Source organism: Asparagus officinalis, chromosome 4 (assembly GCF_001876935.1).
Source record: "Asparagus officinalis chromosome 4, Aspof.V1, whole genome shotgun sequence".
NCBI classification, from domain to species: domain Eukaryota; kingdom Viridiplantae; phylum Streptophyta; class Magnoliopsida; order Asparagales; family Asparagaceae; genus Asparagus; species Asparagus officinalis.
In genome coordinates, this window is record NC_033797.1 from 944,666 (window position 1) to 958,529 (window position 13,864).

General features: G+C 35.1%; 1 protein-coding gene across 1 annotated transcript in view; it reads right to left on the reverse strand.

Moving 5' to 3' along the window:
- LOC109836181 (mitochondrial import inner membrane translocase subunit PAM16 like 2-like) overlaps window positions 1–9,924 on the reverse strand; it is a 60,326-nt gene extending 50,402 nt beyond the window's left edge. The window contains exons 1-2 of the mRNA XM_020404059.1: window positions 9,856–9,924; window positions 6,944–7,031 (exon numbers count right to left, since the gene is read on the reverse strand). Of these exons, the coding sequence (XP_020259648.1) occupies window positions 6,944–7,031; window positions 9,856–9,924 (157 nt within the window). The remainder of the gene's footprint in view (window positions 1–6,943; window positions 7,032–9,855) is intronic.

The window sequence follows — 13,864 nt, forward strand, 5'->3', positions numbered from 1 at the left end:
ATCTTTTTATAAGATCTCCTTACACAATGAAAATAAAAAGTTTACAACTTTATCAAACAAACGCAGAGATCGTTTATCGGTCTTCTGCTTGCGTGGGATCTTTGCCTATGCCGGGGTTTATCCGTGGACCACCGTCGATCAGATCTGATTGCTAAAAAATTGGGCAGAGCTTCGTTTATCCGCAAAGGGATCGAGAAACCGTAGCTCTTATCTCGGCAAAGCGAGATAATCACTCTTCTTAAGATTACCACAACGGGATAATCCTAAGGAACGAATCCGGGAAATTGCAGATCTGACGAGCTCCTCTTCTTTATGCCGACGAACTTGATCAGATCTCTACTCCTCCTCCTCTCTGAAATCTGTGCACTTTAAGTCTTCAATCCGGCAGGGCTTCGCCGAGGCACCAAACAAAAATGAGGGTCTGAGGCTTGTATTTATAGGCTTGAGGGGTTCCGGGCGGTTAAAACCACACAAAGGCCCAATTCTGCGTTGGAGACACCCCAGGGTGTCTCCACCTTGGCCGAGACACTCCGTTATGGTGTATTTGCCCGTTTCCGCTGTAAATTCTTCATCTGAACTCGGATTTGAGTGATTCGAAGTACGTTGGAAAGCCGACAAGGAGTTCTATCAGTTTCGATGGTCGGATCATCTGTAGAATGAATGAGACACGAAGGGTATTGTTCCTTTTGTAAACATCGCGGGGATCCCGATTAGCCCATACCTCCGTTATTCCGAAATTTTGTTAGTTCACGTAGTTCGTCGATTCACTTCAATCGTTCACCGACATCAATCGAACTCCTGTGAACCGGATAGTGACGTTTATCGTCGTTCCTTAACACTGAGCTGTTCGTGGAGACCTATAGACAATTTTCGATGCCTACACCCCGTAAGGGGCGCTGCCCCTTAACCCCGCCTGCTAACTGGCTAGCGGGATCGTCGTACTTTCTGTTCGTAGCGCCTTATATGTTATTAAATTTATTATTTGGTAATTTTATACATCAATTTTAATTAAAATATATTATGCATGATATGAGATAATATGTTTTATTTTGATGCACATATGATGTCTTTGAATGGTGCATAGCATGACCAATTGAACCTCATGTGGATGAGATTTATATATATATATATATAAATGAATGGACATCATAAATTAGAATTAAAATCACTCACCATAGTTTTAAGTCATATGTCACCCATGATTAAAACACTTGTCAAGACTAAGATCACCAAAATGTGGGTTCTGCTAAAGTGAGGTACATTAGGTTATCATAGTAAGGCGGGATGGGTAATGGTGCTACCCATATGTTTAAAATGGTTAGACTTAATTAGGCTATCAAAACGGTTTTGGGCCTAAGGGCATAAGACGGGGTTAAAACATGCCGGGACATATGATATCAAAAACCCATAAATGATCTAAGAGTTATATGAGATGTAATTGGTAAAGGAGTTACCTACCTAAATAACTTAGCTTTAAGTGTCATGCCAAAGCTGACTTAGAGTTAGGTGAAAATGGATCTTAGCCTACTAAATTATTACAATTAATAATTAAGGGTTATTTTAGTGGGAGTTTTATGAGAAAACCTAAAATAAAATTAGTACTAATAAAATTATTTTGCATATTTGTAGATCAATAGCAACAAACAATACTAACACACTATCACTACGATCTGTCCTTGAGAAGGGCAAGCTAAAAGAAAATGATACAAACTTTCTCGACTGGTTAAGGAACTTGAGAGTTGTTCTTAAGCAAGAAAGGAAGCTATATGTGCTGGATGAGCCTATTCCTGATGACCCACCTGCTGATGCCACAAGGGCAGTCAAACAGAAACAAAAGAAACATGTTGATGATTCTGCGGATGTTGGGTGTCTCATGCTAGCTACCACGTGCCTAGAACTTCAGAAGGATCTAGAGCATATGGAGGCTTATGAGTTGAGTGTTCATCTCAAAGAGACCTTCTAACAGCAGGCAAGGCAAGAAAGGTATGATACTACCAAAGCATTATATTCTTGCAAGATTAATGAAGGTGCCTCAGTTAGCTCTCATGTTCTGAAAATGAAGGGCTATATTGATCACCTTGAGAGGCTTGGATTTCCCCTCAGTTTAAAACTGACAATAGATTTGATCCTTAATTCATTACCTGATAGTTATGACCAGTTTGTCATGAACTATAATATGAACGATATGGTGAAATCTATTGCTAAGCTGCATGTGATGCTTAAAACAGCTGAGCAAAGCATAAAAAAAAAGCCTGGCCATATACTAACGGTCAACAAAGGGAAATGGATGAAAAATAAGGGTAAGACTAAGGCTAAGGCTAAGGCAAGAGTTGTTGGTAAGCCTAAGTCCAAGCCCAAGCCCAAGGCTAAAGCTCCAAAGGAAGGAGTTTGCTTTCATTGTAATGAACCTGGTCATTGGAAGAGAAACTACAAGCTCTACTTGGAAGAATTAAAGAAGAAGAAGAAGAGTGGTGAGACTACATCTTCAGGTATTTATGTTATATAAATTAATTTATCTACTTCTACTTCCTAGGTATTAGATACTGGATGTGGATCTCACATTTGTACAAATGTGTAGGAATTCAAAAGGAGTAGAGGACTGAGAAAGGGTAAAGTCGACCTGCTAGTGGGCAATAGAGCAAGAGTTGTTGCCTTAGCCGTAGGAACTTATGAATTGGTTTTGCCCAGTGGGCTTTTGTTAGTTTTGAACAATTGCTATTATGTTCCTACTTTGAGTAGGAATATTATTTCAGTTTTAAGTTTGGATGATGATGGTTTTTATTTTCTTATTAAGAATAAGAGATGTTCTATTTATTATGATGACATGCTTTATAGTATTGTTGATTCATATTATGGTCTTTACGTCCTAAATTTAGAAAGATTAAATAATCAAGATATCTATAACGTAACTACAAAGAAATCCAAACCAAATGATTTGAATACAACATATTTATGGCATTGTCGCCATGGTCATATAAATGAGAAACGCATATCTAAACTCCATCAAGATGGACTTTTGGAATCATTTGATTTTGAATCATATAAAAATTGTGAATCTTGTTTATTAGGCAAGATGATTAAGGATCCTTTCACTGGACATAGTGAAAAGGCTAATGAATTATTAGGCCTAATACATACTGATGTATGTGGCCCATTAAGCATAAGTGCCAGGGGAGGATTTCAGTACTTCATTATATTCACTGATGATTTTAGTAGATATGACTATGTCTATCTAATGAAATATAAACATGAATCATTTGAAATGTTCAAAACCTTTCAAAATGAAGTACAAAATCAGCTTGGTAAAACTATTAAGACACTTTGATCTGATCGATGTGGTGAATATTTGAGCCAAGAGTTTGATGATCATCTTAGAGATTGTGGAATTGTTTCACAATTAACTCCACCAGGACAATGGAATGGTGTATCTGAAAGGAGGAAGCGAACTTCATTAGATACGGTTCGATCTATAATGAGTCAAACAGATCTTCTTTTGTCCTTTTAGGGCTATGCATTACAAACAGTCGCGTTCACATTGTACCGAGTTCCATCTAAAGCGGTTGAAAAGACACCATATGAGATATACACTGGGAGAACTCCTAGTTTGTCTTTTCTAAAGATTTGGGGCTGTGAGGCTTATGTCAAACGATAGGTCTCGGATAAGTTAGCACCAAAATCTGTTAAATATCATTTTGTGGGATATCCTAAGGAAGCTAAAGGATATTATTTTTATAATCCTTCTGAAAACAAAGTGTTTGTTGCTTGAAATGGTGTCTTTCTAGAAAATGAATTTATTTCTAAAAGAACCAGTGGGAGCAAAGTACAACTCAAAAAAGTTCAAGAATCACAAGATAAAATAGAACCATCAGTGGAAACTCAACAAGCTTCACAAATAGTTGTGGAACCTATACCTATTACACAAGTACCACGCAGATCTGATAGGATGCGACATGAACCCGAGAGATATGGATTTCTCGTGACGGATAGTCATAAAGTAATGCTCATGGATCAAGATGAGCCCACTACCTATCAAGATGCTGTGTCAGGTCCAGAATATGAGAAATGGCTGGAGGCCATAAAATCTGAGATGCAATCCATGTATGATAATCAAGTTTGGAACTTGATTGATCCACCTGAAGGAATTAAGACCATTGGGTGCAAATGAGTTTTCAAAAAGAAAACTGATATGGATGGCAAAGTAAATACCTTTAAAGCAAGACTTGTTGCAAAAGGCTTCAAGCAAACTCATGGTATTGACTATGATGAAACCTTTTCACCAGTCGCGATGCTTAAATCAATAAGGATTCTTATTGCTATTGCTAAGTATTATAACTATGAAATATGACAAATGGATGTCAAAACATCGTTTCTTAATGGAAACTTACTCGAAGATGTGTATATGACACAACCTGAGGGTTTTATTCATCTTGAGAATTCTAGAAAGGTATGCAAGCTGCAAAGATCTATTTATGGATTGAAGCAAACATCTCGGAGCTGGAATCTTCGTTTTTGTGAAACAGTCAAAGAGTTTGGATTCATAAAAAATGAAGATGAACCTTGTGTATACAACAAGGTTAGTGGGAGCGCAATTATGTTCCTTGTCTTATATGTTGATGACATATTACTCATTGGAAATAACATCACTATCTTGCAAAAGACCAAAGAATGGTTAGGGAAGTCTTTTTCAATGAAAGATTTGGACGAAGCTGCTTATATCCTTGGAATTAAGATCTATAGGGATAAATCTACAAGGATAATTGGTCTAAGTCAAAGCACTTATATTGATAAGGTGCTGAATAGGTTCAGGATGCAAAATTCCAAAAGAGGATTTTTGCCAATATCTCATGGCATTTCTCTTAGCAAGACTCAATGTCCTATGACATCTAATGAGCTAGAACGCATGAGTATGATTCCTTATGCTTCGGCTATAGGGTCTATCATGTATGCCATGTTATATACTCGACCAGATGTTTCGTATGCATTGAGCATAACAAGCAGATATCAGTCAGCTCCCAGTGAGAGTCACTGGACAATAGTTAAGAATATCCTTAAGTACTTGAGAAGAACTAAGGATAAATTCTTAGTGTATTGAGGAATGGAAGATGAGCTAGTGGTAAATGGTTACACTGATGCAAGTTTCCAATCTGACAAAGATGACTATATATCGCAGCCACGATAGTAATTTTGTTGAATAGAGGTGTTGTAAGCTGGAAAAGTTCTAAACAAAGCACTGTCGCTGATTCTACAACAGAAGCTGAGTATATAGCAGCATCAGATGCAGCTAAGGAAGTAGTATGGATCAAGAAATTCATTGCTAAATTGGAAGTAGTTCCTAGTATCACAAACCATGTGGATCTTTACTGTGACAATAATAGTGCTATTGCACAGGCGAAAGAGCCCATATCCCATCAGAGATCTAAACATATACTCAGGCGTTTTCATCTCATTCGAGATATGCAGAGTACCAACAGCTGACAACATTGCTGATCCGCTTACCAAGGCTCTCCCACAAGCCAAACATGATGGACATACTAGGTCAATGGGTATTAGATATATGCATGATTGGGCCTAGTGCAAGTGGGAGATTGTTAGTGGTTATGCTCTAGGCCAAATATTTGGACCTTGATGTAATGATTATATTTTCATTTAAAGAATGGTTTTCTCTACATTAGTATTATTGGCATGTTACATTATTATAATGTTTATGAATAACTATGTTATTCATGTTATCCCTAGTTATTTATCACTAAAGGGCATAAAGATAAATTAAGACTAGTATGAGTTTTGATTGATAAACATCAGATGATTATATATGGTGATATAAATCAAACCTGTAGGTACTTGTTAGAGAACAAGGCACTGGATAGACCCACTATGAGATTACTACATGGGTTAGTATCATAAGTGATCTCATAATAGTTATGTTATCGAATCCTTATACCTGAGATTATCACAGGTGTTAATTCGGTAATCTGCGCACAAACAGGTTCGTAATCTAAAATTCCTTTTGAATCAATTGGATCACATGGATCCTGTTTGGGTTTTATTTTAATTTCCGCTGCATGATTAATTTTTAATTATATGTATAAAACTTAACAAAATATTCAAATACATAATCACAAATACATATCTTGTCCATAATTTCACATGTCATGCATATATTTGCCACAAAGACATATTTGTCCAAATTACCAAACCAACAACATTTTCTCTTGGGACCTAAATTTATACAAGCTATATTAATTTACTAACAATTATTACGATAAAATATTCAAATACATAATCACAAGTACATATCTCCTCCATAGTTTCACACATCATGCGTATATTTGCCACATAGACATATTTGCCCAAATTACCAAACAAACAACAATTTCTCTTGGGAGACTCCAAAAAACTTCTTTTCGGTCACAAAAACTACATAGAGATATATTTTTCTTTGCCCTTCAACTCTCCATTGTTATGACTGAGGTAGTCATAAACTTACAAAAGATATGCTCAAGTCGAAACCCAGACAGAAGTGAACTAAAAAAGCAAGCACACCATTGATTCTAAACACCTATAATAAGCAATTAACAGGATCCAGTTACTTAAGAGGAATATTATAATTGAAATAAAAAAGATAAGGGATCATATAGAATAAGAACTGAAGGCTGCAATAAAGAGAAGAACCTGGTGTACATATTTTGTAACGAAAACAAAGATGTAACTATAAGTATAAAGTGGTATTGATGAAAGAGAATAATGTAGATATATATTAGAAGAGGACAAAATTAAGAATGAAATCTAGCACCAGAATAGCTTCCAAACTCAGATCGTTGCGCATACCGACAGAAAGAAATATCAAAATAAGTGATTATTTTGAATAAAATATGGGTGAAAATGTGCTCTCGTCATACAAAGAGAAGAATAAAAACTTATCGTGAGGAAGAAAATAACTTACTTTCCAGTGCTTTGCGATAAGCTTGAAATACGGCTCTTCCCAATATCCCAGAACCCATAATGATCAAGTTTGCAAGAAACTTTGCAACCTATTTTGACAATAAAACCACAAAAAATTAGAAATCAAATAAAAAATGACATTTTGCACAACTTGGACCTATTTGATTGTAGGCTGTCTAAAAATCACAACAGATAGCTAATCCCCATCAAACACCGATAATGGTAGTTACAATCTGACGACTTCTAGAATGCTATAATTTGAAGACTTTCACGTAGATCGATGAATGTTACAATCTGACGATCTTCGCAACAACTGATGAAAGCTCTAATCAACAGCCTTCATAATTAACATCGAGAGTTACAATCTGACGACTCTCATATTTTCAAGGAGCCAAGACGAATATTATAAGATGACGGTCTTTGCAACACTCTAGCAAAAGAGACTACAAATTGACGTCTCTTCAAATCAAAACACATGGTTCATCCCCAGCGTTCAAGTCCAAATGCACAGGTCGAACCTGCGTTGCAACATCAAAATGCACGGGTCGGACCTGCGTTGCAACATTAAAACATACGGGTCGGACCTGCGTTGCAACATCAAAACACACAGGTCGGACATGCGTTGCAACATCAAAACACACGAGTCGGACATGCGTTGTAACATCAAAATGCAGAGCGACCTGTGCGTTCTCAGCCACCAAAATAGGCCCAACTCTGCGTTTCAAGTCTAAAACACAAAGTTCGGACCCAGAACGCTATTATCTGCGTTTTACTTATTCAAACGGTTCCAAAAACCATTTCCCACGATCTGAGGGGATCACAACTCCACCCAGGAGAGATTTAAGGGGGGTGATTATACCCCTTAAACCCTTAAATGGTTTTAAAACCATTTTCCATGAAATGGGGTCGGTTACACCCCATTAAGGAGAGATTTTAGGGGACGGTTACACCCCTAAAACCTCTATAAATATGGGTAAACTCAACTGAGTTCGGGGCTTGGAAATTTGGAGATCGATAACAGGAGCTTTCTTCATCCTTGGCTTATAAACCGATTTCGATTAAATCAACTCTTTCATAGAGTTTCAAACTCGTTCAGAGTTATCAACTCATTAAGAGTTAATTTTAAACTTGCTTTGCAAGTTCTTCACAGCGTCAAATCGTGAGGAGAAAATATCGTTCCAGTGAAGCAAAACGTCGGATCGTCAACGGAAAGCAAGCTCGACATGAGCATTCGAGGGAGGCATTCCATCGTCACCGTGAAGAACCCATACTTAAACAAAGGGAATGATCTTTGTCGATCTTTTTCTCTTTTGTAATCAGGAAATTCAAATTGAATTCGAGGTTGAGAGAGTTGTAAACATTCTTTCTCTAAATCAGTTAGATGGAATAAAACATTCAATTCTTTTATTTTCTTATTACAAATTTTCCAACAAACATTGATTATCCTAAGGAATCAAATCCATATATCTGAAACTGAAAGTGTAAACTTTAAAACTCAAGTAATAACCTATTGATATATTTGAGTGTTGGATTTTTTGGTCAAAAAATAGCTTTCCAAAATAAGTTTTCAAACTATATATATATTAACTACAAGTATTTTTCATAAATGCTTTATAGCCTAGTGGAAAGTTAAAGTTTTGGTATTTCAAAAGGTTCCTTATTCGAGGCTTGCCAACGGCAAGCCGAGAAGTATTTTATTTAAATTAATCCCTCATAAGTTCTAGTAGGTCGTGGGTCGTGGATCGTGGGCTGTGGGCCAATGGGTCGGGGATCGGGGCTAATCGGGCTGAGGGGCTAAGTGGCGCTTTGTTAGGCGCACTTCGCACGGATGCATCGGGGCGAGGTGGCGCTGTTTGGCGCCACGTATTTGCACGAGGGTGACCCTAGCGTTCTTGTAGTTTGACGATGTTCGTTCGTTCGACGATGTTCGTCTGTAATACGAGGTTCACCTGTTTGACGATGTTCGTTCATTCGACGAGGTTCATCTGTCATACGAGGTTCGCCTGTTTGACGAGGTTCGCTCGATCGACGAGGTTCGTATGTCATACGAGGTTCGCCTGTTTGACTATGTTCGCTCGTTCGATGAGGTTCGTCCGTCATACGAGGTTCGCCTGTTTGACGACGTTCGTTTGTCAAACGAGGTTCGTCTGATTTGTTGAGACGTGACCATCGCGTTTCCGTAGCAACGCGTTCATTGATTGCCTCGTATTCAGGAGTTAATGCATGCAACAGTTACAACAGTATTAAGAGCAATTTAATGCATTGATATTACAATCTTAATTGTCATTAAGAATTGTAACGGTCATATTAATTGCTAGTGACTCTTGAGCTGGCCTTAGAGGCCTATAAATAGCGTCCTTGGGTAGCTCTTGGTTGCTGCTGGAAATCCTCTCGTGAGCGTGGAACACGAACGTCGAGAGCTGAAAATCCTCTCGCGAGCGTGGAACACGAACATCGTGTGCTGGAACACGAACGTCGATCCCGACGTTGTTGCTGTTGTATTGCTGTTGCAGGAACTTGTGCCCTCATGAACTTACCGTAAACCGAAAGGTTTTGAACCGAAAGGTTCTGAGATCGAGGAGATCTTTGCCTTGACCGAAAGGTCTTATAGATCGAGGAGATCTTAACAATACTAGGTTGGTGCACACCAGAGTATTGCACTGCTGTTCCCGGAAGCAGTTTGGCCTTGGGATCCTTGCACCGGAGTAGGCCAAATATTACTTTAAGCACAACGTTTCTATAACGCACAGTAGTTAACTGAAAAAATTTAAAAATACAACACATCTAATTCATTGTTTCATTCCAGATTTAACCTCAATTTTCAACATTGAGATCCACAAAAGATGAAAGATCAAGCACATCCGTTCAACTTAAAAAAAAAGGAAAAAACGTGATCGTAATAAAGCTAACTACTCGTTCAATCTCAATCTTTTTCTGCAAATCACGAAGATCAAATCCAAAGCTAGAGCTTGAATCACGCATACATCTAATAAAATCAAGATATCTACTTTCTTATAACCTTAGCTCAGCCAAAAAATCGATTACTTGAAGACCTGAAACCCTAACTTTCAACAAAAAAGGGAAATTTTCTAAGGAGAGAGAGAGAGAGAGAGAGAGAGAGAGGGAGAGAGAGAGAGAGAGAGAGAGAAAATCAAATACAGAAATTATTGAGACTAATTATTTCGCGACAATCAAAATCTCCACAAAATCGATCGATAAAATTCGAATAAGAGATTTTCTTCGAGGAAGCAAAACTTGGGGACGAAGAATAAATTTGAGGGCTCTAATAAGAAGATTATGGGCCAAATTCTATTTTTAGGTAGAAGGTTTGAGAACCGGTCGACCCATTAGGTATATAAATGGGTCGGGTTTTAGTGATGGGCATTTTATATTTTCAATATTGGTCGAAACAAATTTTTTTGGGAAAAATTGGCCGAGTTTACTATGCCTGGCTCCACTTTGACGTTGGGCCGTAAAAATACACATCTATCTATAAAAAAATACTAAAGTAATACCCTGAAATGTCACGTGTCAAAATTCTAAAGCATTTGACACGTGTTAAAACTTCAGAGCATATCTATCTAAGGGCCTGTTTGGTTGTATTTTTTACAATGAAAATCATGTAAAGCAGTCAGTTAATGGGCCTACAACCAGCTTTCATTACTTTACCATGTTTGTTTGAATCTTTTTTAACATGAAAATTTGACAAATTTTGATGAGGTGTAGTAGAAAGTAAATTCACTCTAATTTAGAGTGATTTTGTTGGAAAGTTGGTGCCGTGTTAGCTGGATACAAAAGAAATGAAAAAAACAAAAGCCCTCCGAGTGATTACAATGACCATAAATTGTTTCTTTTCCTTTTCGACTTAGTCCCTTAATCTTTCAAACTTTGAATTGGTCACTCAAATATTTGAATTAGTCATTCAAATATTTGAATTAGTATTAGGTTCCATTCTTAATGATTTTTAAAATTAGTCCCTCAAATAAATAAAATTACAATAAGGTCTCTCCATTCTTATGAGAGGGACCTTATTAGAGTGTTTTGTGTATCATGATGATAATCATATCCATTATAAATCACATTTTAATAGGGTACACATAACTATCAGTTTTCAAGTTTACATTATGCTATCCAAACAATGTAATACTATTTATTTTAGGATTCACAATGATTCCTAACTAAAAATGTAAATACTCAAATGGTAAGTGGTTAGGTGGATAACTACTTTCCATATTATGTCATAAATACCCTATTTTCCCTAACGCATTCAAACAGTCCCTAATATACTGAAACATGGCTCTAAGTTGCCACTTGGCAACTTCTAAGAGCTTTATCTCCACATCTTCTAAATAGTAATTGTAATTATTAATAATTTAATAATTAATCTTTTTTTGTCTCCACATCCTCTAATAGCATCATGTTCCCTGTGCATGTTCTAAAAAAGGAGTAATTGCTGAATTTGTCTCTTTATCTTCTATATGTTAATTATATTTGATAATTTAATAATTAACTATTTTATCTCTTTTTTTAGGTCCTCAAATATCATTCTAACTCTCTATGTATGTTCCAAAAAATACCCTCTAATATCATTCTAATTTGCCTCTCTTTATCTTCTAAATATTAATTATAATAATCAATAATTTAATAATTAACCCTTTTCAATCTCTTAGCCTAAAAAATATCCTCTAATATCATTTAAGTTTTCTAGGTATGTTCCAAAAAACGCTTCATTGCTGGATTTGTCTCTTTATCTTTTATGTAGTAATTACATTTAATAATTTAATAATTAATTTTTTTCTCTTTGCCTAAAAATGTCGTCTAATATCATTCTAGTTCTTTGTGTATGTTTAAAAAAAATATTGCTCCCCGTCAATTAAATATTCACTGACATTAGTATGTATCCTTAATTATATTTTATTCTCGTGAGTTTCTCAAAACTTATCTTTTTCTGCATTTTATAAAAACTCTAGCGTTTCAAAAAAAATGGAATGCTCCCCCTCCCTCCCTCCCTCCCTCCCACAACTTCTAATCCCCCTTAACTCAATGTCGAGCACATAGGAAGAGAAGTAGGATCTCTTAACCGATTTAATTGAATAAAATAGTATTTTCTTTCTACATTAATGCTCCCCCCTAGTACTTGGTTGTACAAATTTTAGCCTATAGGTTGATATTTTTGTTCATTATTTTTCCAATTCAACATTATGATTAACCCCCCACCCCCCTCTCGGCACAGTTGGATGTTCCATAGCCTTTACAATATCGGAAAGATAAACACATAAACCGGTCCATACTTAGGAGTTGATAAGTTACAAATAGATCATAAGTTCGTAAATTGCTCATTCATTTACTGTTATCACCTAATTACATCATCTTTTGCTAGATTACAGAGTTTTAAAAGCACACTGTTGTTTTGGGTGGTCACATTAGTTTTCTATGTCAACAGAAAAATGGACAATATACGTAACTTGAAGAGATTTATTTAGAAATTATTACAAGCTAAATATGCTATAGATCAATACCATAACAATTCTTAGCCCGAAATTCATGATACATAGACTAATTTTATTGGACCAATATTTTTCTACAATCGAGCAATTTATGGAAAAATTTTAAGTGCCAACTAAGGGGAAAAAAGAGTTATTATTTATTTTTTTAATAAGTCGTTATCTTTATATTAAATTATTTATTCTCTATCTACCAAAAAAATTATTTATCTTCTTATAATATATAATATAAAAAGATTCTCGCAGTATGGCATGGGTATGACACTAGTTAGTTTGATAATCCTAATCATCAAAATTACTCTCAAGAAAAAAGTTCTAACCAAAAAATAATAAATTCTGCATTTAGATTTTTTTGGGGGGGAAATATGAAGATGTTAGGATATGAGTATGTTGAAAATTCTTATGTAATTACAGCTTTATACTGAAAATACTAGAAAAGAGTAATTGAGTTAAATAGAAATTTGGAGATAACATCTAACCATTTAAATTTTAGATTAATTTGGTTCATGCTCTAGATTTTAAGGTCGTTAATTAAAAGTAACTCTATGTCTTAGCAACAGGCGATATCAAAGGCTATGTCATGGCTTGGGGGGGTTATTGGTTGGGACAAATTGGCGCCAAGTAGGAAAATTGTTCCAATGGAATAATTTTATCCTTTTGGGATATTTTGAGTGGGGTACAGTGGGATAAGTGGGATAATGAAACAATTTGAGCCTTTGATTTGACAATTCATGTGGGATAATTGTTGATATGGAACATTATTAAAATATAATTTTATCTATTAATTACTTCTAAATTAACTTATCTAATTGGTTTAGTATATTATTTAGTATATTATTATAATGTAAATATTATTTTACTTTAAATTAAAATATAATATGTTGTACTATAATTACTAATTAATATTATTAATTTTTATATTATATATATTATATTATATTATATTAGCATGCTATACTATATAATAATTAATATAATATAAGATCAATATATGGATCATTTGAATACACATATTTTATTCCATCAACTATCCCCATATTCTAATTAGTATACCTTATTTGATTTATACTCCACCACACACTATACCACTAGGTTATACTTATAATTACTAATCTAATATTATGTAATAATTATGAATATTAGTATTAGCATCTATAGATCGTATGCCTACAGTTCTAGTAACTACATTTCTATAATAGATGAAGCAATATATTTAATATAATAACTTTAACAATAATGATGAATATTTGAATTTCATATCATTATACAAATAATATATTAATATAATAATTGCTAGCTACAAAAAATAAAATATCAACTATAATTAATCATAATATATTATATATATATTAACTTTTTATATTAAACATACTTATACTTATATTCATACGAGCCGAATAATTGTTGTCTATTATATA